Below are 20,013 nucleotides of genomic sequence, written 5' to 3' on the forward strand. Positions count from 1 at the left end.
ATTTGAAAAATGACCTGCCTTCTGCTTGACACGGGGTCAAAAGGGCTTGCCACGGGCTGCATTCATCACGGTAAACGCCGTGTCACCCTGACGGCGTTGACCATTAGTTTCTGTCAGTGACGAAGTCACAGCTGGGCTAAGGAGAGATGAGTTTGGGGTCAGAGGTCAGAGCTACAGGACTTGGGAATTGGATGAATTAGAAATTTGCTGTAGTTAACAAAAAATTAAATCACAATAGTTATAAAATATTCATCCATCCGGGCCCAAGGAAAATGAAGCCCGGTATTCAATTTCAGATTACAGCACCTCGCTTTGCATTTTTTATCATAGATTAGGTCGGCCCTGGAACTTTGACAGGGCACCTGGGGGCTTCATCCATTTCCACAGATTAAAAATCCTCTCGTAAAAAAATTAATTGCCATTAAACTGCTCCGCGGAAGAAAAAAATGTCCCCATCAGGACCCATTTATTGACCTGGACCCCTCTGGCGGGCTGATGGGGAAGCCAGTGATGGAGGGGCCTGTGGGTGGGGGCGCCGAGAGGGGCCTGGCCGGCAGACAGCCCCCTCCCAGCGGTAGGCTCCCCGCATGGCCTCGTTTGCGCGGTGCAGCAGCGGCGGGGGACCAGGACACACAGGACGCCCGCTGGAGCCCAGCCTCACAGCTCCCACGCCAAGCTCACACGTGGCCAGTGGGCAGTCCCGGACTCCGCCCTGGAGGGCCGAATCCTGACCCTTGGCGGTAACTACCGTCGTGAGAGTGGCCTCCTTGCTGTCTCATCTGCGTGGCCTTGTAGGGGAAGTGCTTACGGGAAACGAAGGCACGGGGAAGCGGCCACCGCCCAAGGCCCACGGCTAGTGATCCAAAGAGCGGGGCTTTAAACCCTGGTCTGGGGCTCCGGAGGACAAGCGCTCAGCCTCCGTGTTCCCTGGGTCCCGGGAAGGAGGACCGAGCCTCGGGAGGGGCGTGGCCTGGAGGGCGGCCCCCAAGGGGCGGGGCTTCGGGGGCGTGGCCAACGCGGCGGCCCTCGGGCTTCCGGCGGCGTGGCCTCGGGGCGTGGTTCCGCGTGGCCCTTCCCCTCTCTGGAGCCGCGCCTTCAGGCCTGTGGCCGAGTCTGCGGACTGGCCTGAGCGGGGTGCCGGGTCCAGGGGGCAGGGCGTGCTAGTTGGATGGGCTCTACTACAAGACACCTTTTTTTGGCAGAAATGCCCTCTCCACGGGTATTTCTGGGTAGTCTTGGGCTGGGTAATCTTGTTTCCAGGGTGCTGGTCCCCGGGGGGGAGGTGCCGTGTGTGCTTGTGAGTGCGCGCATGCGCTCAAGGCTGGCGCCACTTCCTGCCTCTGCCAGTGCCCTTGTGGGTGGCTTTGCAATGATGATGGGACTGTTCTTGGCACTCGGTGATGTCACTTGGAATTATGAAGTAAAACCTTGATAAAGGATTTTTATTAGGTTAAAGAAATCTCGTTCATGTTTGGGTCCAGTGGCTTTGGTTTCCACACTCTCGGGGACCCCTCACCCTGCCGGGCTGGGCGTCTTCCTGGGTTCCCCGTCGCCTGTTTCCGCAGAGTCTCACCATTTGAAAACAAACTAATTTCCTCTGGTTCAGGGCAAATGATCAGCCATAACTTTTCCCCTCGCTCCGTGTGAGCCCTGCCCCTGTGTCCTGGTAACTCGGTGTCACTGGCCAGCCTGTACCTCGTGTGTGCCGTGTGCCCGGGGCCTGTGTTGAATGTTTTACAGGCAAATCCGTAGGGAGAGTGTTTTATTACCCCCGAGGGTCAGAGAAATCAGGTCACATTTCAAGGTCGTCCTGTGACTCAGCCCTGCCTCTTGCTGGCCAGTGGCTGTCCAGAGTGGCCTGGACACAAAAGCTTTCAGCCCATCCCCTCCGGGAGCGCGTGGATTGGTCTTCTGGGCCTGCATGGAGCCGCCACCCTTCCTTCCGTCTGGGCCAGCACTCAGAGGGCCTGGGCACCGGGCTGTGTGTGTGTGTGTGTGTGTATTTTCTCTTTAAGATTCTGAGTTGGTTGGTGTTTACGCCTGGAGAAAAGGACGAGCACTGGTGAGGGCGTTGCTTGGGCCCCCGCCGGTCCTCCCCAGGCTCCAGAGCAAGGCGCCCTCGAGACACCGGCCCCCCGCCGCACAATTAGGTACCTTGAGCCTCCGCCTCAGCGCTGCTCTGCTCTGCGTGGCATCTGGAGGGTGGGCACGGAGGGAGAGATGCCCGGGAAGCAGTGACATTGGATTGCGGGCATGGCACGTCTTTCCCAGCGACCCGCCACCAGACAGGGGCTTTGGGGAGTCGCTATGTTTAAAAGCCTAGAAAGAGGACGTCTGACCTTGATAGGCGCCTTTCACTCCCGCAGGCAGGGCACAGCCACTGGGCTTTCCCGACTTTCGCAGGACAGGGGCCCCAGCTGCTCCCAGCAGAGGTCTGTCACCCACTCCCACTTGGTTGTCCCCACCTTCAGAGAGAGTGCCTCGGTGCCAGGTGCCCAGGCACAGCCTCGAGTCACCCGGACGTGGCACCTGCCCCAGAGGTCTTCAGGGGGCTGACGAATGCAGAGCCAAGAGGGGGCCTCTTGGGGTGGGGTGGGGGGGCTGGCTCTGCTCCTCTCAGAGTCCTGCGGCAGCTCCTGCCACCCCCGTGACTGCCTGTCTTTACAGGACACAGCAAGAAGGCCGCAGCCGGGGAGAGCTCCCCGGTCCAACCCCAGGTGCCCAGCCCGGCCTCTGTCTGCAGTGACCCGCAGGTGTCTGCCACCGCGCCCCCCGCGGCTTCCTGTGATCAGTCCGTGAACATCCAGGCTGCCATGGCCATCCTGCGAGACCTCCGCCAGCAAATCCAGGTGGGGCTGGAGCTGGCCCGGGACCGCCACCCTCGGCGAGGGCTGGAGCTGCGGGACCTGGCGGGAAGGAGGCGGCCGGGCCCCCGGAGTCCCCCGGATGTGCGAGGCGCCTTCTGGAAGAGCCCCCGGACCACGACGGAGGGGGTGGCTGCCTCCTCAGAGAGGGCTGGCAGCCTCCCCACGGCCCCGCGGTGGAGCTCCTCGGCCAGGCGGGACATCTGTCCGCAGAGGGCCTGGGTGGCCCAAGGACTGGACCCCTCCCCGCAGAAGCCCGGGAGCCCCCCTGAAAGGCTGAGCTCCTTCCCTCAGCGGCCCTGGAGCGCCTCACCCAGGCAGGCCTCCAGTCCGCAGAGGACGTGGGCGGCCCCAGGACTGGACCCCTCCTTGCAGAGGCCCGGGAGCCCCCCTGAAAGACTCGGCCCCTTCCTGCAGCGGCCCTGGAGCGCCTCGGCCGGGCAGGCCTCCGGTCCGCAGAGGGCTTGGACTGCTTGCCAAGACGGGGAGGGCCCTGCCCGAAGGCCATGGAGCCCTCCCTGCTGGCGGCCCCAGAGTGCCTCCTTCCTGCAGGGGCCCAGCCCCCTGTGCAGGGACAGAGGTTCCCTGCTGTCTGCCTCGGGCACCGAGCTCGCCTGGCTGAGGCCCAGCCGGGGTGCCCTTCGGAGTGAGCCGCGGCGGCCGCCACCCTGCCCGAAGCCCCGGGGACCCCTGGGCCCCCCGTGCAGCCCTGAGTCCCTGCGCCAGAGGACGGTGGGCTGGCGGCGGGAGGCCCTGGAGAAGAAGGCCTCGGCCGAGCGCTCACAGGAGCCGAGGAAGCAGCAGCGGCGGCAGGACATGTACCGGAAGCAGAAGGAGGCTGTCCTGAGCAAAGCCATCCCCGTGGTCTCCCAGACGACCCCCGGCATCGTGACCTTTGTCCCGCATTCGGCACAGTCCAGGGTACGTGACACCTGCCCGCTCAGCCCCCCAGCTCCCCTGGGTCCGAGATGCCTGCCCGCCGGCTGTCACGGACTCTGCAGGGATCCCGTCACCTCTGTCTCTGCTGCAGTGGAGAGGCCCTGAGGGGTCCAGCCTGAGACCCCCGTGGAGGCCGAGGCAGCTCCAGGGTTGAGACGGGGCTGGGGCTCTGATGGTGCGTTCCTCCACTTTAGGGCCTGGAAGCCCCGGGGAGCCCGGGCGCACCCGTGCTGGAGTGGAGCAAGGTGACTTCTGGCATGGTGCTGGGGGACCAGGAGGCCCCAGGCAGGTGGGTGTGCAGGGCGGGGCTGCACTTCCTGGGGTGGGCTCCCTGGCCCAGAGCTGCGCAGCCCTGGGTGCAGCTGGACTTGTCTTCGCTGAAGTGAGACTCATATCGCCTTGTTGTTGTTGTTTTTTTGGCTGCATTCGCAGCAGGTGGAAGTTCCTAGGCCAGGGGTTGAACCTGTGCCACAGCTGCAGCCACACTGGATCCTTAACCTGCTGAGCCACAAGGGAACTGCCACCCCCCCCTTTTTTAAATTTTATCTTTTCAGCTGTGCCTGTGGCATGCAAAAGTTCCTGGGCCAGGGATTGAACCTGCTCCACAACAGTGACCTGAGCCACATCAGTGACAATGCTGGATCCTTAACCCACTGAGTCACCAGGGAACTCCCAAGGTAGCCTTTTTAAAGCAGACAGCTTTGGAATTCCTTTCGTGGCTCAGGGGTTAACGAACCCGACTAGGATCCATGAGGATGTGGGTTCGATCCCTGGCCTCGCTCAGTGGGTTAAGGATCTGGCATTGCTGTGAGCTGTGGTGTAGGTCAGAGGTGTGGCTTGGATCCAGAGCTGCTGTGGCTGTGGTGTAGGCCGGCGGCTACAGCTCCGATTAGACCCCTAGCCTGGAAACCTCCGTACACCACAGGTGCGGCTCTAAAAAAAAAAAAAAAAAAAGCAGACAACCTAGCAGTTTAGCACATTATTGTGCAGCCACTCCCCTGTTGTCGTTCCAGAACCTTTCATCCCCCAAAAGGAAGGCCCATCCCCATTAGCAGTCACTCCCTCCCTCCCCCGAGCCCCGAGCTGTCCCCGGGCTGTGCTCCGTCTCTGTGGATCCGCCAATTGTGATGTCTCGAATCCATGGAGTCCTAAGCCTGGGCCTTTGCACCTGGCTTCTTGCCCTGCGTGTGTTTCCTGGGCTCACCCGCGTCGCAGCCTGTGTCAGGACTTCCTTTCCTGGCTGAGTAATATGCCGTCGTCCCATCGCCCACAGCTGCTTATCCCGGCGTCAGCGGAGGGACCCGTGGGCTCTTTCCCCCTGTGGCCGCCGCGCATGGTGCTGCCGTGAGAGAAATGTCTCAGCGTGTTTCCGTGCCTTGTGCCCGGACCCAGGGCCGGAAGGGCCGGGTTGTGTGGTCCCTCTCTTTAACTTGTGGAGAGCTGCCGGCTCTTCTCTGCAGCAGCCACACCATTTTGCATTCTCACCAGCAGTGCAGAAGGAATCCAGTTTCCTCCTGTCCTTTTGCCGACACGGGTTTTCTGACTTTTTTCCCCTTGCTTTTGTTTTTGCTTCATTTTCACTGCTATGTATTTATTTGGGGCCGCACCCCTGGCATATGGAGGTTCCCAGGCTCAGAGCGGCAGCTGCCGGCCTGCACCACAGCCCCAGCAACGCGGGATCCTTCCCCCCCCTGAGCAGGGCCAGGGCGCGAACCCTCGTCCTCGTGGATGCTGGTCGAGTTCATTACTGTGAGCCACAGCGGGAGCTCCTTCACCGCCCTGTATTTTCGTCTCCTCTGGACCGCTGTCCGAAGGCCCCCTCCCGCTGCAGCATCTCGAAGTCCAGAGTGGGAGACCTTCCCCCACTTTGCTGGCCTTCCCGGTTCCTCCCCTCCTTGGGCACGGGCTCAGGGGATGCCCCATGGGCTTCGGGCCAGTACCAGCTGCTTCCTGGTCACCTGCCTGATGAAGGAGGGAGGGCAGTGTGACAAGGAGCCAGGCTCCCTGAGCAGGACCTGCTTGTGGCCAGAGCGGGGAGCCGGCCCAGCGGCTCGGGACGGGGTGCCAGCAAGGTGCCTCCTGCCCTGGGCTCGCTCTGCACCTGGCTCCTGCTGCATCCTTGGCAGCCCGTGTTCCAGGAGGGGGCTTGGGGGTGAACCCCTCCGTGCTCAGCACCCACCCCTCTTTGCAGCCCCTCCAGCCCTCCCACCCACCACTGAGGTGGGATGGACACGCTTCTCCACTCCTGCCTCCTGGAAGTTTCTCTCTGGCTCCCTTTTGTGTCATCTGCCTTCAGAGTGCACATTCGCGGCCATTCCCCGAGATTCCAGGTCCGTGGGGCCACCCAGGGGTCTGCATTTTCCTTCAGAACTTTTTAAAGTTGACATCTGGGACCATCCAGACAAGGACCCGGGTCCCAGGTGCAGCTCAGTGACCTTCCCACCCAGCACGAGTGTAACCTGCACCAGGACCGAGAAACCGCTCACACCCCCGAGGGCAGCCCCTCCTGCTGCACACCATCCTGGGGGCTCATCACCATGGGTGGGGAGGAGGCTGCGGGTCCTTAGTCTTGCGTCATCGTGTCCTTTTTCTTTCTTACTTAAAAATTTGTGGTAGGAGTTCCCGTCGAGGCTCAGTGGAAAATGAATCTGACTCGAACCCATGAGGACGCAGGTTCGATCCCTGGCCTCGCTCCGTGGGTTAAGGATCTGGCACTGCTGTGAGCTGGGGTGTAAGTCGCAGATGCAGCTTGGATCCCGTGTTGCTGTGGCTGTGGTGGAGGCCGGCAGCTGTAGCTCCTATTCAAACCCTAGCCTGGGAACCTCCATATGCTGCAGGTGCAGCCCTAAAAGACAAAAAAAGAAAAAAAAATGTGGTAAAATACATGTGATATGAAATTTACAATCCTGTTTTAAGCACTCAGTTCAGTGGGATTAAGCGCAGTCACACTGTTGAGCAACCATCCCCACCGTCCTTTCCAGACTGAAGGACGTCTTCCCAAACTGAAGCTCCGTCCCCATTAAACACTCCCCCCACCCCCCCACCCCCGTCCCTTCCCCGGCCCCGGGCCCCGCCATCTACTTCCCGTCTCCGTGAATCTGTTTCCTCTAGGGAACTCATTCCAGTGGAGTCCTACAGGATTTGTCCTGTTGTGCCTGGCTCATTTCACTCAGCATAATGTCCTTCCACGTTGCAGCCTGTGTCAGCATTGCCTTTTATTTTGTTTTATTTTTTTGTCTTTTTTGTCTTTTTGCCTTTTCTAGGGCCGCACCCGCAGCATATGGAGGTTCCCAGGCTAGGGTTCCAGTCGGAGCTGTAGCCACCAGCCTACGCCAGAGCCACAGCAACACGGGATCCGAGCTGCATCTGTGACCTACACCACAGCTCACAGCAATGCCAGATCCTTAACCCACTGAGCAAGGCCAGGGATCGAACCCGCAGCCTCATGGTTCCTGGTCAAATTCGTTAACCACTCTGCCACCATGGGAACTCCCTGACTGTCTTGATGCACAGAAGTTGTTAAATTTTAGAAGTAGCCCCATTTATCTAGTTTTTCTTTGGTTATCAGTGCTTTTGGTGCCGAAGCCAAGAAATCATTGCCAGTTGTCCTCAGTCCCTTTAAAAGCCATGCGCCGTCTGTCATACGGACACACCACAATCCCCACGGTCATAAACAGACGTGGTGAGGGGTTCCCATCGTGGCTCAGCGGTTAACAAACCTGACTAGCATCCACGAGCATGCGGGTTCGACCCCTGGGCTCGCTCAGTGGGTTGAGGATCCAGCGTTGCTGTGGCTGTGGTGGAGGCCGGCAGCTGTAGCTCTCATTCAACCCCTGACCTGGGAACTTCCATATGCTGCAGATGTGGCCCTAAAAAGACAAAAATAAATAAATAAATAAACAGTCACGGTGAGCAGACACCCGTCTGGCTGGGAGTGGTGCCGTGTGTACTCTGCACACGGGCGCCCTAAGACCGACCCTCGTCCTCTCTCCCCGCAGCTTCTGCCTGTGTTTGAACAGAGCCTTGAGCCCCGCCAAGATCCTAGAGACGGGAGGCTCCCAAGACGGCTGGGAGGGTGCCCCCCTGCTGATGTCTGCCTCCTCCCCGGGCCCCCTGCGGCTCACGGACCTGGCCGCGCACTACCCGCGCCCGGGGCCGTGCATCTACCTGGACCCCGAGGAGTCGGAGCGCCTGGGCCTGCCGGGCCCCCTGCGCCTCAGCTGCAAGCAGGCCCAGCTGCAGGCCCTGGAGACCACAGCCAACATCCTGCAGCAGCGGATCGACACCCTGACCGACAAGCTGCGCGAGTCCGAGGCCACAGACACCCCGGGGGACCCGGGCCTGGACCCGCCGCCCTGGAGCTCCGGCACGCCAGCCTGCCCCGGAGCCTTGGTGCCCACCGTGGCCCGAGGGGCGCCCTGGGACTGGGCGGGCATGCAGGCCAGGCCTCTGCTCTCCCCCCGCTGCTTCCTGGACGGCGAGACGCTGCCCCGGAGCCCCGACTGGGAGCTGCAGCAGAGCGCGAGCCCCAGGGGCCACCACGCCAGCCAGCCCCGAGGTAGGGCCCGCACGGAGCCGCCAAGGACCGCCTGCCCTTTGGTGACTAGGGGAACCCTGCTTTCTCCCGTCTCCTGAAAGCGGGGTACAGTGGCAATGCCACAGCAGCTGTCCTGGCGGGGGGAGGAGGGACCTGGTCCTGAGGCTTATGTGCCCCCACCCCCCGCCCTGCCTCCCAAAGATGGGTGAGCCAGCGGAGCGGGTCCCTCCTGCTGTGGGGCAGTGCCACCCTCCCTCAGTCCCCATGGCCAGCAGCTCCTCCCTCCCGCCGCGGGGGAGGTGACGTCCTGGTCTCTCCGGAGGTTTCCTGGAGGACGGACGTTTGGACCTCGGCAAGAGGCTGGCGAGAAACACGGCTTCCTTCCAGGCCCTCGGCCCCTTTCCAGGGAGGTAAGCCTGGCGCCGCCCTCAAGCGACCCTGTGTCCCCAGGGCACCGCCTGTGCTGCCCTAGGCCAGGACCTGAGGGCAGCCAGGCCAGGCAGGGCAGTGACACAGCTCCTCACCGGTCCAGGGAGAGGTGCTGGCCTCGGACACCTCGGGCGGGCCGTGCGTGGTGGACCGTGTGGGGACGCTGTCGTGCGGGGACGTTGTCGGCCATGCCCCCCAGTGTGAGCGGCAGGCTGGTCATGTCCAGGGGTCAAGGACACCGCCGTCCCTCCATCTGCGTCCCTCCCCCGTAGTCCCTTCACCTTCTCGTGACTTCTGTCTCCAGCGCTGGCTGTGGCCTTCTCTCGGGTCCCTTCACACAGGTCCCTTGCGTGGTCCAGTTACAGACAGATGACCGGGCTGGGGCTGGGACACTGGGGGGCCTCGGCAGCCCCCCGTCCACCTGGCCAGTGCAGACTGGTCCTGGGATATGGCCTGAGCAGCCACCACCCAGAGCCAGCAGCTTCCTGGGGACCTTCTGTTCCCGCCCTCAGCGCAGTCCCCCAGCGTCTCGGCTGGCCGCCCCGCCGTCCACTGCTGTCCCTTCCTGTCCTCTCTGTCCTCTAGCTCGTTCCCCACCCCACAGCCAGTGTCCCTGCTCTGTGCCCCCAGCCCCTCTCGGAGAGGGGGCGTTCTTCCTGCCCCGGCCCAGCCCCTGTCACAGCCCCCAGTCCTGGGCAGCTTCTGTCCAGCAGGGGCTCCGAAGGTGGTCAGCACAGGGGAGCTGCTGCAGGTCAGTATCCGGCCTTGGTTGAGCAGCTGCGGCCTCCACCTTCCAGATTCAGAAACACGCCCCGCCGCCTCCTGCACGGACCCCGCCGCCCCATCGCCTGCCTGTCCGGCTGGCACGCCCCTGCCCACGCTTCCTCCCGGCCCCCAGTGCCCTCCTGGTCCCCCACCTCCTTCCCTGCACCGCACACCCGGAGGTTCTCAGACCCCCCCAGCCCCCTCACCTCTGTATCCCGGGACCCAAGGGCCTGGGCTGCCTCCTTGCCCCCCGAGCAGCCCCTCCCCAGGCGGCCCTCTCGCCTGTGGGCCACAGGTCCCCTGGGCCTCCAGGCCTGACTGCTCAGAACTGGGGGCAAGGGGGCCCCAGAGGGGGCCAGGCCCGTGGGTGGACTCCTGGGGGCTGGCCTTGATCGCCTGTCATTGGCCAGAGCCCACCCTGGAGCCAGGCTGGGGATCCCACCACCCGCTGCGCCGGGTCTGCCCTGGGCTCGATGCCCAGGTTGGGGCCCCCGGGGCCCACTGGAGGCTGTGGTGCCCAGAGATTAAAGCAGAGGATGGAGACGGGTCAGGGAGCCAGTGGCGCCAGGAGTCGACACAGGGCCTCCCAGGCGGGCGCCCCAGCCTCTGGGGTCAATGCAGACCCCAGGTCTGGGCTTCCAGCTGTTGACCTGGCACAAAGTCACAAGCCCCTCCAGCCCCAGAGGAGACCCTCCCACCCCCTCGCCCCACACCAGCCTGCCACCTCTTGCGGAATCTGACTCATTGCCACCAGTAGGGGTCAGCATTGGGCTGGACGTGGCGTCCCGGCGGGCGGGTCCTCTAGACTGAGGAGGGAGAGGGGAGAATTTTCCAGAGGTTCGTTCCTGTGCCCCAGGCTCCACGGTGGACGCCCTACAGCTGTGTGTCCTGCTGCTGGACGACCAGCAAGAAGGACCTGTGAGCCCAGGCCTAGAAGGACAGGGCCAGGGCGCCTCTGGGACACTCCCACCGGCACGGCGTCCCCTCCCCCCGAGAGCCTGCCAGGCCTGGAGGAACGGGCAAGGGTGGGCATTGTTCCAAGCCATGCCCTGGTCGGAGACCGGGGCCCAGGACCCAGGGCCTTGCTGGCTCTCAGGCCTCCGGGAAGGCACCTGGCTGGGCCTCTAAGGTAGCAGTTGCCGCTCACTGGAGGGCTGCCTGCCAGTCACTGCCCTCGCTGTCCAAGGATGCAGGTCACAGCTCCCTCCCCAGGGTTGGCCTGTCCTGCTGCCCCTTAGGCCAGGAAATGTTAGAAATGCAGAGTCCTCGGCCCTCCCGAGTCTGAGACGCTGGGCGCGCCCCCTCCTTCCCCTGCTGGGCCGGCAGCGCTCGGTGGCAGGAAGGGGGCCGGGTTTGTTACCAGCATCACGCGGTGAGGCCCCCAGGGCTTCCCACCCCCCACGGGGCTTGGGCCCCCGGTGCCCAGTCACCCTGGCGTCTCTGGAAGGCAGCATGGTGGAGGGTGTGGCCAGCTGTGTGCCCGCCCTCACCCCGCAGGCCTCTGTGCCCTTTCAGCCGCCGCGGCGCTATGGTCTCAGCCCCATTTCATAGAGGGGGAGGCTGGGGCTCAGAGAGAAGTGGCCTTGCCCAGGGGCCCGTGGCCTGTGGCCCGTGGGAGGACAGGTCACAGTTCAGGCCCAGGGCTTGGCCTCCGGAGCTCATGGTTTTCCCCCTCCATCCGTCCCCTGGTCCAGTGGCTCTCAAACTGTTCTCTGCCAGCTTGTTAGAAATGCAGAGTCCCTGGCCCACCCAGCTCTCCTGAATCTGATACGCTGGCCGTGGGCCAGGGATCCGCTGATTCTGCCACTGAGGGGCGAGAACCACTGCCCTGGAAAGTTTAGACCAGTGGTTGGCCGGCCGCAGCCCCGAGACCCACCGCCGGCTCGTCCCTCGAGTCAGCCCTGGATAACTTTGTTAATCCGAGGCGGGGACGGCAGCACCCAAGCTCTGGGTTGGGAAGGAGGAGCGAGAGAGTCTGGGGGAATTCTCCCTCTGTGCCCAGGCATCCCCGGAGCGGCCCCTGCCCACCGCTGCCCCTGGGAACCTCCCCTGACCTCCATGCCCGGGGTCAGAGCTCTGCCCCAGATCCCTGGGTCACCCCAGGATGGGCCCAGCACCGCCTGTCACCTCCTCAGCATCTTTCTGTCGGCCCCAGAGCTGCTCCCTTTTTCTAGAACAGTCTTTCACACACATCCCCTGCAGGACCATGAGCGGCGGGGTCAGGGGCCAGGCAGAGGGTCCCCCACGCCTTCCCGCTCGGCCCCTGGAGAGCCAGCAGGTGCTCAGCCAACACCTGTGGCCGTGGGCCCCACGGGCTGGTGCAGGACCCGTCTCCACGGCTCGCAGGCGTGGTGGCCTCTTTAGTCACTCGGGGGGTCCTCGGTCACTGGGTTCCAGGAAGGACAGCCACGTGGGCTGGTGAATCATAAGCGAGGCGGACTGTGCACACCGCGTGAAGGAGCTCATCACGCACCCGCTGGCATGCCCATCGTGCCCCAGAGCCCCCATCTGGGCAGCTGCTGCCTGCCTGTGTTCAGGCTCTGCCCCCCATCCTGGGCTGCTCCTCGGGAGGGGCCCACCGCCACGCTCCCTCCTCATCCTGTGGGCAGAGGTGCTGGCCAGTCTCGGGTGGGAGCCGAGCTCACTCGGACAGAGGGCAGGTTTCTGAGTCCAGTGGGGCCGGTTTGAGCCACGCCTCCTTGGTCACCCGGCTCAGGCCCCTGTGTGGACAGGGTGGCCGTGCTGGCCCTGAGAAGCTGGTGGTGAGGGTTAGAGCTAGGGTGTGGGCCCTGCCCCACACCGGGCCTGGTGGACAGTCCCCTTAGCAGGTGGCAGGGGGGACAGAGAGCAAGGGTGTGCCATGCCTGGCACTGCCAGAGTGGCGCTTTGCAGGAGCAGAGGCAGGGCAGGCGAGGGCTTCCGGGCGGAGGGCACACTGACCCTGGCTGGCCCCAGTGCCCGATGGTGACGGTGGAGGCAGAGCCTGCCCTGAGCAGTACAGCCTGCGGGTGTCACCATCTACAGGCCCCGCCCACTCCCCCGCCGCCCCCCAGCCCTCTGGACACAGGCCCCATACCCCCTCCACCCTTGGGTCTCCCTGGACCCTGAGTCTGAGACTGGGTTCGGAGAGACGCTCTGGGCTGCAGCGCCCGGATTCCCGCTCCCCGACCCTCGGCCCCACTTGTCGCCTGCCTCTCGGAGCTTCGCTGCTCACACGTGTTTGTGTTCCCAGCTCACTCGGGGCGCCAGCCACACCAGACACCCGCTGTGGCTCCCTGCGGCGGGAGGAGATGCGGTCGGCCAGAGGGGCCGGCCTGGTCACGCCCTGGACCCCCCGGAGCTGCGGTAAGGGCGAGCCTGTGGACAGACCCTGGGCTGGCTGGTCGGGTGGCTGGGGAAGTCCGCTGGGGACCCCCTCCACTGCCTGACGCTCCTCGAGCTTCTGCCGGTGGAGGATCCTTCTCGACGTGGAGAGAATCCACGCATCAGTATTAAAGTTTTTTGGAGGCTTCCGGGGCCTGCTCCGTGCTCTCGCCGCACCTGTCGCGACCGGTGTTTGCCCCACGAGGGTCAGTGGCTTGTTTCTGCTCCGGGCGGCTCTGAGCTACGCTTCCCCAGGGTGTCTGGGGGCTCAGCCCTCTGCCTTCCCTTTTGCTGCCGAGGGTCTCTGTCCCACGTTAGAACGGAGGAGAGGTGCCCAGGGCCACAGGGCAGGTGCAGCTCAGGGTGTGGGGCGCCCCGCCCGGCGCCCTCCTGGGTTCAGGGCCTCCATCCCCGCAGCAGCCGCAGGGACCGTGGGAGGCTCTGCCCAGCGGGGGCTCAGGGAGGGGGTGGCTGCAGGGCCCTGGCCCAGCGCGGGGAGCTGAGCGCCCCTCTGGAAGGCCTGGAACACGCTGTCACCATTTAATCCTGTTTTTCCATTGATGTCCTTCAAACGCTTTCAGAACGGGAAGAAGCCACACTCACATCTCTCTGCGGGAGAAGCGGGCCCTGCAGGTGCATGCAGAGCGAACCCCCAGCCCCTGCCCGCCCCCCAGGAGCGGCCCCAGATAAAACCCATGCCTCCCTGGGTGCCTGGTGGCGCGCCCATCTCACAGGTGGGCAGCGAGGCCTGGGAGAGGCCCGGGGGCAGTTAGCAGCCTGAGTTTCCCTGGTGCTTGGCGGGACGGCAGTTTCAGCCCCGGGCTCCAAGCTGCTCCCCTAAGGGCAGCAGGGGTGTGGCAGAGCCCTCCTGGCCAGGCAGCCTCCCCAGGGACTCCCCACAGACACCTGCCCCCACACAAGACAAGGGCTGGGGCCGAAGCCCTCAAGGGGCTGCCAGAACATTCCTGCAGACCAGCCCTCCGCCAGCCCACTGGGGCAGGGGGGCACGTGTGAGCTGCTGGACGCGCGCGTGTGTGTGCGGGTGATGAAGGGGGCCTCGGGCCCTTTGAGGCGGGGTTCTGTGCCCCCCCACCTTAGTCAGTCTCTGCCATCCGCCTGGCCCCTCCCTCTAGGAGGCTCTCCTGGCTGGGCGGGAGCTGCTGGAGACCCCGACGTGACTGCCTCTCCAGCCTCCCAGGGCCTTGGCTGCCCGCTGGTCTCCCATCATTCTCTGCTCATTCAGCACAGACGCACTGAGCACCTGCTGAGCCTGGCCCTGCCTGGGGACCAGACCCTGTGCTTAAGGCGTCTGCTTTGGGGTGGGGGGGTGGGGGCAGATGGACGGTCAGAGGACACAGAAGTGACCTCACAGCGTGTCAGGTCCCAGACAGTAAGTGTATGAGGGGCGGACATGCCATCACGAGTTCCCAGCTCCCCGCCAGTGTGGCCCAGAGAGGGGCAGTGAGCTGCCGGGGGCGCCCCGGGCTGGGCTGGGACAGCGGCTTAGACTCGGATACCAGCTCTCTGCACCGCCCCCCCCAACCTTCTGGGTGCGTAGGAACCGGGAACCTGGGCACGGCCGTGTATTCAGAAAGCTGGGGAAGCTGGGGGAGCCCTGGCCCCCCTTGACCATCAGCAACACTGTGTCTGCCACATGGGATGGTGCTGGACTCAGGTGTTTAGGACAGAGGGTGGGTGGGCCAAGGGCACCGCTGCAGGCCCTTAGCTTTCAGTGCTGCTGGTCAGCAAGGCCAGGGGGCCCTGTCTCCCAGGGACGCACAGCCCCCCTGTGGGCCATGCCTGGGGGTGGCAGGGCTGATGCAGTGTCTCGGGGAAAGGCAGCCCTGCCTGGATCCCATGGGGAGGGCGGAGAGGGCACCTCAGCACCCTAAAGGGGATGCCGTCAGTCACTGTCGAAAGGACAGTGTCCCTGGACTGGGCCACAGATCAGGCAGCAGGTGTCAGCTTCCCCGCCGTCTCCTCCCTGGAGTGAGCAGCCTGGGCCCAGGCTGAGGTCGGCGGTCCCTTCATGCAGAGCTGCCCCTTCCCCGAGGGTGCCTCTCGGCTGGGCAAAGGGCTGGGCCTCCCAAGAAAGGAGGGGCCTGGTCCGAGGAGCCAGACCCCAGCCCACCGTGGGCCCTACCCCTGCCGTGCCTTCAGGGAAAAGAGCTGGGGGCAGATCCCACTCCCCAGCCCTGCCCCTCCCGTGGGGACGTCCCCCTGGAATCTCTGAGGTCTGGTGTGGATGAAGCTGTTGGCCAGGCCCGCAGCGCCCACCAACCCCCGCAGGCCAGGTGCGGGGCCTTCCAGAAAAGCCGACTTCTCTCCCAGCTCTGCCTCCAGGCTGTCTCTCTGGCGGGGCGGGGGGGGGCTCCCTCCAGGTCCTCAGTCCCTCCTGCGTGGAGGGGTGGAGCCCCCAGCTGCCCTCACCCCCCCCTTGGACCAGGGCCACGTCTCGGTGCCCCTGTGAACTGAAATTCTCTGCCAGGATCTCTCCATCCTGAGGCTGCAGACAGCCCTGCAGCGTCACCCGGACGCTGAGCTGCTCCTGCCGGGCGTGGCTGAGAGCAGAGTCTCGGGGAGCCAGAGACCAGGCAGCGAGCACAGCCCAGAGCATCTGCGCTCGGCTCCTGTCAGACGCCACCTCCAGGCAGCCTCCCAGATAACACAGGCGGGGTCGGGTCCCGCTGCTCACGCCGCCGCAGCCGGCTTGGTGGGAGTGAAACTCGTGTGTGGCCATTGGTCTCGTGGGCCGTGGGAACCCGAGGGTTCGGGCTCTCGTCACAGCTCTGGCTGCTGGAACAGCACCTGCGGGGCCTGAGGTGCTGGGGAACATTTGTGGAAAGTGAGGAGGAAGCCCGGCGGGCGCAGTGCCCTGGGGCCAGGCCCTCCTGTCACACACGGTGGTCGCCTGGATCTCACCTTAGCTGGGGGCAGGTCCCACCCTCAGGCCCCTCTGTTGACGGAGGAGGAGCCCAGAGCTCAGAGGGTGCCTGTCATCTGTCGCCTGCCGCCAGGAAACGGCAGAGCGGGGTCCCATCCAGCTCCAGGTCGGTCCGACCCCAGCTTTGGCCACTGCAGGCAGTGCTGTCCAATAGAACTTTCTAAACAGACATCCAGACCAGCGCTGTCCAGTGGAACTCTCCAGCCTAAATAAACATCTAGATCGTTGCTGCCCAATAGAACTTTCTTCGGGCAGGGAAGCGTTCCAAATTCTGGCCCCCCCACCCCAGTCCTGAGTATGTCATCTCGTTGGACCCGCGCGACCGCCAGGCGCTTTGGGTGGCAGGACGTGCCGGATTCTCGGGGCTCCTCCCAGTTGTTGCCAGGAGTTGGGGAACAAGGCTGGTGCCACCCCCACTCAACAAGGTGACTGCCAGCTGCTTGGCCAGCCACGGCCACACCGTCTTGGGGACAGCTGGCTTCTCCGGGGTCACAGCTCAGAGCTCAGGGACACGCAGCCCGTGTTCCCTGGTGACCTGTTGGGGATGCTGGCCTGGCCGCAGATGCCCAGGGACTCCCATCTTCCAGCTGCAGGGCTGAGGGCTTCAGGTCTCTGAAGCTCCTGGGCCCCTGGAGGCGGGTCAGTGGGAACTCGGTGGGGGACCCGGCCCCTCTCAGGCTCCGCCTCTTTCGAGGGCCACACACAAAAGCAAGGGGGGGTTTTCCCTCTTGAGGGAACTTGGGCTCAGAACAGACACTTTGCAGCAGTTCTGCCCCGTTGTCATTTCCCGAGGTGGCAGTCAGCTGGGGCAGGAGGGAGCACGCCTGGCCTCACCCCGAGTGCTCAGCCTGTGAGGTGGCCAGAGCCCCTGCCCCTCTCCTGGGCTGGGGGCTTCAGCCCCCTCACAGCCGTGGAAACGCCCAGAGCAGGTTGGGCTGCTGTTCTCAGCGATTCGGCTGCTCTAAGGCAGGAAGAGGAGCCGCTCTGTTCCGGGAAGGAGGGCGGTCGGGAGAGCGTTAACCTCTCCCTTCACCCGCCAGCAGCACCAAGGAGCCCGTCAGAGACACAGGCGTCCGCAGACCTGGGAGGGAGCCGCCGTCCCGCAGGCCCCCCGCCGCGGCTCTCACTGGTCCCGCCAGGCAGAGGGAGGGGGGGGCGAGCACCGAGCAGGCCGCTCCGTCCCCGGGCCCCGGGCCCCGGCCCCTGCCCGCCCTCCCTGGGTGCTCAGCGTGTTTCCCTACAGGCCGAGGGCCGAGGCCGAGCCAGCGGAGGCCACTCAGCTGGCCCTTCTCGTGGTTTCTGCAGGTCCGCTGTCCAACATCCAGCAGAAGTCCCTGAGCTTCCTTGAGTCGCTGAAGGTGTGTCACCTTGGACCTCTTCTCTTTGGGGCTGGGAGCAGCCATTGTCCCCGAGGCTGAGCAGAAGGGGCCCCGAGCAGGGAATTGTAGGGTTGGGGCCGGCTGAACTTCAGCCCCGAGCCTGGTGAGGGGAAGGGCAGGGCCTGGGGTGGGGAGAAGGCCCTGGGACCGGCCCTGACTCGGAGGCTGGTGGGCTGGAGGGAGGGGTCCTTCGAGGGGGCCCTCCGGAGAGGGTCCTGTCCCTGGAGGGGACCCTGCCTGCCCTCTCGGGCCGAGGGCTTGCTGGCGATCGTGGGGGGCAGTGGCTGGGGCCCGGGGAGTCCTGAGGCTGGGCCCTCCCTGCAGCTGGACCAGCAGAAGCAGGAGCGGGAGCTGGCCCTTCTGCGGCAGCAGGCGGAGCTGGAGGTCTGGGAGACGCAGAAGGCCCTGGGGGAGCTGCTCTTCCAACATCGGCTGGAGGTCAGCGGGCCGACCCTGCCGGGGCTGCCACAGGCATGCCCACTCCCTACCAAGGGGCAGCACGGCCCCTCCTGCCCGGCCCCAGCCCAGGGTCCGTCTAAAGGCTGGGTGGGGAGGCACTGGCACAGCAGAGGTCAGGCTGCGGGGAGCAGACGCTGCCTGTGCCGAGGGAGCGGAGCGAGGCTGGATAGCCACACGAGGATACCCGCTGAAAGCAGATGCAGGCTTTTGTTCCCTGGTGACAGATGACAGCCTGGGCCTCATGCCTGGCCTTGTCCAGGCTTGTGAACTCGCGTGAGCTGCGGGCTTTGCACTGAACTCAGGAGCCGACGTGTGAGGGTTCTTGTGGCCCCGGGGCTCTGCCGCCGGGGGAGGGGCCGTGTCTCCAAGCCCCTCTGCCCAGCCTCCGGCTAAAGCATCCTTTAGCCCCTTGGGATGGGTTGTGTGCATGGGTTGGGGCGGCCCAGCAGCGCCCGGCGGGGATGGTGCCCAGCCCGGGTGGGGACCGGAGGCTGATGCCTGCGGTAGGCTGCATGTCACGAACCTTCTCGGAAGAGACTCTTCCTTCTCTGGGTCCTTGGTCCGGGGCGATGATGGGGTGCCCTCATACACAGGACTTTTAGGGAGACTTCCCGGGAGGGTACTGTGCACACCAGCACCCACGCCCGGCCCCGGATCCCTTTGTCCCCCTTGTCTGTTCTGGCGTCACACCTGCTGAAGACTGTGCCCCAAGCTGGGGTGCAGGTTCTGTCCCAGGTGTATATGCAGCTGCCCCCACCCCCACCCCCCCACGCTGCTCCAGCCCTGGCTGTGCTCCCCCTGGTGGGCCCCAGCCACCCAACCCCGACCCTGCCAAGGGACCCCCCCTCTCTGGGGGGCGGGGAGGGGCTGCTACACCCCATCCCGTGGAGGCTGGACAGAGAGGCCCCTGAGGGTGGAGGTGCATCTGGCCCTGGGCCCCTCCCTGGGCCCCACCTGCCTGGGGATGGGGCAGCTCCTGGCTCCCCTCCACGAGGCACTGGCTTTCTGTCCTTGCAGCGGCTGATGGAGAAACACCCCACCCGGGCCAGACCCGGAACAGCCTCAGAGCCAGAGTGGCCGCAGGTGCGTGTGGATGCAGAGCTGATGGCCTCTCGGGACACGGTGACAGCCAGACCCAGGTGCGGCCCCTCCCAGTTGCAGGGCAGTGAGGGTCTCAGATGGGCAGCTGGTCTGGAGCTGAAGCTGCAGTGCTTTCTTACCTGGCAGGTCACACCCGCTCCTGCCCAGCGACGCTGCTGTGCCCTCCCTGAGCCCCCAGGAAGGACGGAAGAGTAGGACGGACGCGTCGGCCAGGGCAGGTCAGTGTCCTCGGCACCAGCGCCTCAGCAGCCAACAGAACCCGCTCCCCACGTGGGCCCCGAGTGGGCGGCTGAGTCAGGTCCCCAACAGAGAGGCCCGGACCCTCGCCCACAGCCATGCGGTGTGTCTGCTGCCTGAACCGCGGGACTGGCCATCAGGCACCACTGCCTCCTGCTGTAGGGGCAGCGGGGATCCAGGGAACCAGTAAGCGGACACACAGGCCACTGTCCCCACCCGCACAGACCTGGGGGCAGTGGGCCTGCATTACAGCAAGAAAGCTTTCGGTTGACACCTGCTGAAACAGCCCAACAGCAGAGGCCGTGGCCGAGGAAGGGGGAGTGTGGGCGGGTTGCCCAGGTCTGTCTGCCCTGCTGGCCTTGCTCTGGGCCGACCTACAGGGTGGCCATGGGTGTCTCCCTGAAGCCCTGGTTACAGCCCGTCTCTGCCCCCTCGGGGACAGGGGACCCCACCCTCTCCTGGGCCCCCTCCATCTGTCTGAGTGGTTTTCCCTGAAGCGTCTCAAGCGCTGGCCAGCCCAGCCCCCTAACTGTGTCCTGTGTGAGCATCAGGGGCCTTTTCATGAGCGGTCAGTGGAGCAAAGCCTCTGAGCCCTGGCTGAGCTGGTGGCGGCCAACATGGGAGCTCCCAGGCGGGCATGGCACTTGGCCGTGAGGCTCTGCTCCCGTGATCAACTTCCAGTTGAAGTTCCTCATGGTCACAAGAGCCTGAATACGCTGAGACGTGGGTCTAGTTTGGCGGACGTTCCTCGTGCGCCAGAGAAGCAACGCCGGTAGTGGGCATGTTGGTGTTTCGGGGGATCGTGGGGTTTTGGCGAAGCGACTCCTTTAAAATTCTGTTCTCACGGAAGGACCCTCTCTGTGCTGAGCGACACGCCGTGCCCTGACCCCGGCGGCGTTGTCTGAAACGGGTCCAGCTCCCCGGGCTCGTCCCCAACCAGCGTTAGGCCTGCCCTTTTAACTGGGGCGTGTTTCCGTGGTGCCAGCGCGCTTCCTG

At 64.8% G+C, this 20,013-nt stretch overlaps 1 protein-coding gene across 10 annotated transcripts in view; it reads left to right on the forward strand.

Annotated features, from left to right (window-relative positions):
* CCDC187 (coiled-coil domain containing 187) overlaps positions 1–20,013 on the forward strand; it is a 48,784-nt gene that overhangs the window by 10,689 nt on the left and 18,082 nt on the right. For 6 of the 10 annotated variants that reach the window (XM_021081057.1, XM_021081061.1, XM_021081059.1 and 3 more), the window contains exons 5-16: positions 2,016–2,150; positions 2,367–2,432; positions 2,668–3,785; positions 3,998–4,092; positions 7,802–8,361; positions 8,663–8,750; positions 12,767–12,879; positions 13,479–13,631; positions 17,147–17,199; positions 17,545–17,658; positions 18,697–18,818; positions 18,907–18,998. In XM_021081057.1, the coding sequence (XP_020936716.1) occupies positions 2,016–2,150; positions 2,367–2,432; positions 2,668–3,785; positions 3,998–4,092; positions 7,802–8,361; positions 8,663–8,750; positions 12,767–12,879; positions 13,479–13,631; positions 17,147–17,199; positions 17,545–17,658; positions 18,697–18,818; positions 18,907–18,998 (2,709 nt within the window). The remainder of the gene's footprint in view (positions 1–2,015; positions 2,151–2,366; positions 2,433–2,667; positions 3,786–3,997; positions 4,093–7,801; positions 8,362–8,662; positions 8,751–12,766; positions 12,880–13,478; positions 13,632–17,146; positions 17,200–17,544; positions 17,659–18,696; positions 18,819–18,906; positions 18,999–20,013) is intronic. The other 4 variants (XM_021081065.1, XM_021081063.1, XM_021081064.1 and 1 more) reach the window with 4 other exon arrangements.

This window comes from Sus scrofa, unplaced genomic scaffold (assembly GCF_000003025.6).
Source record: "Sus scrofa isolate TJ Tabasco breed Duroc unplaced genomic scaffold, Sscrofa11.1 Contig1206, whole genome shotgun sequence".
Lineage (NCBI taxonomy): Eukaryota > Metazoa > Chordata > Mammalia > Artiodactyla > Suidae > Sus > Sus scrofa.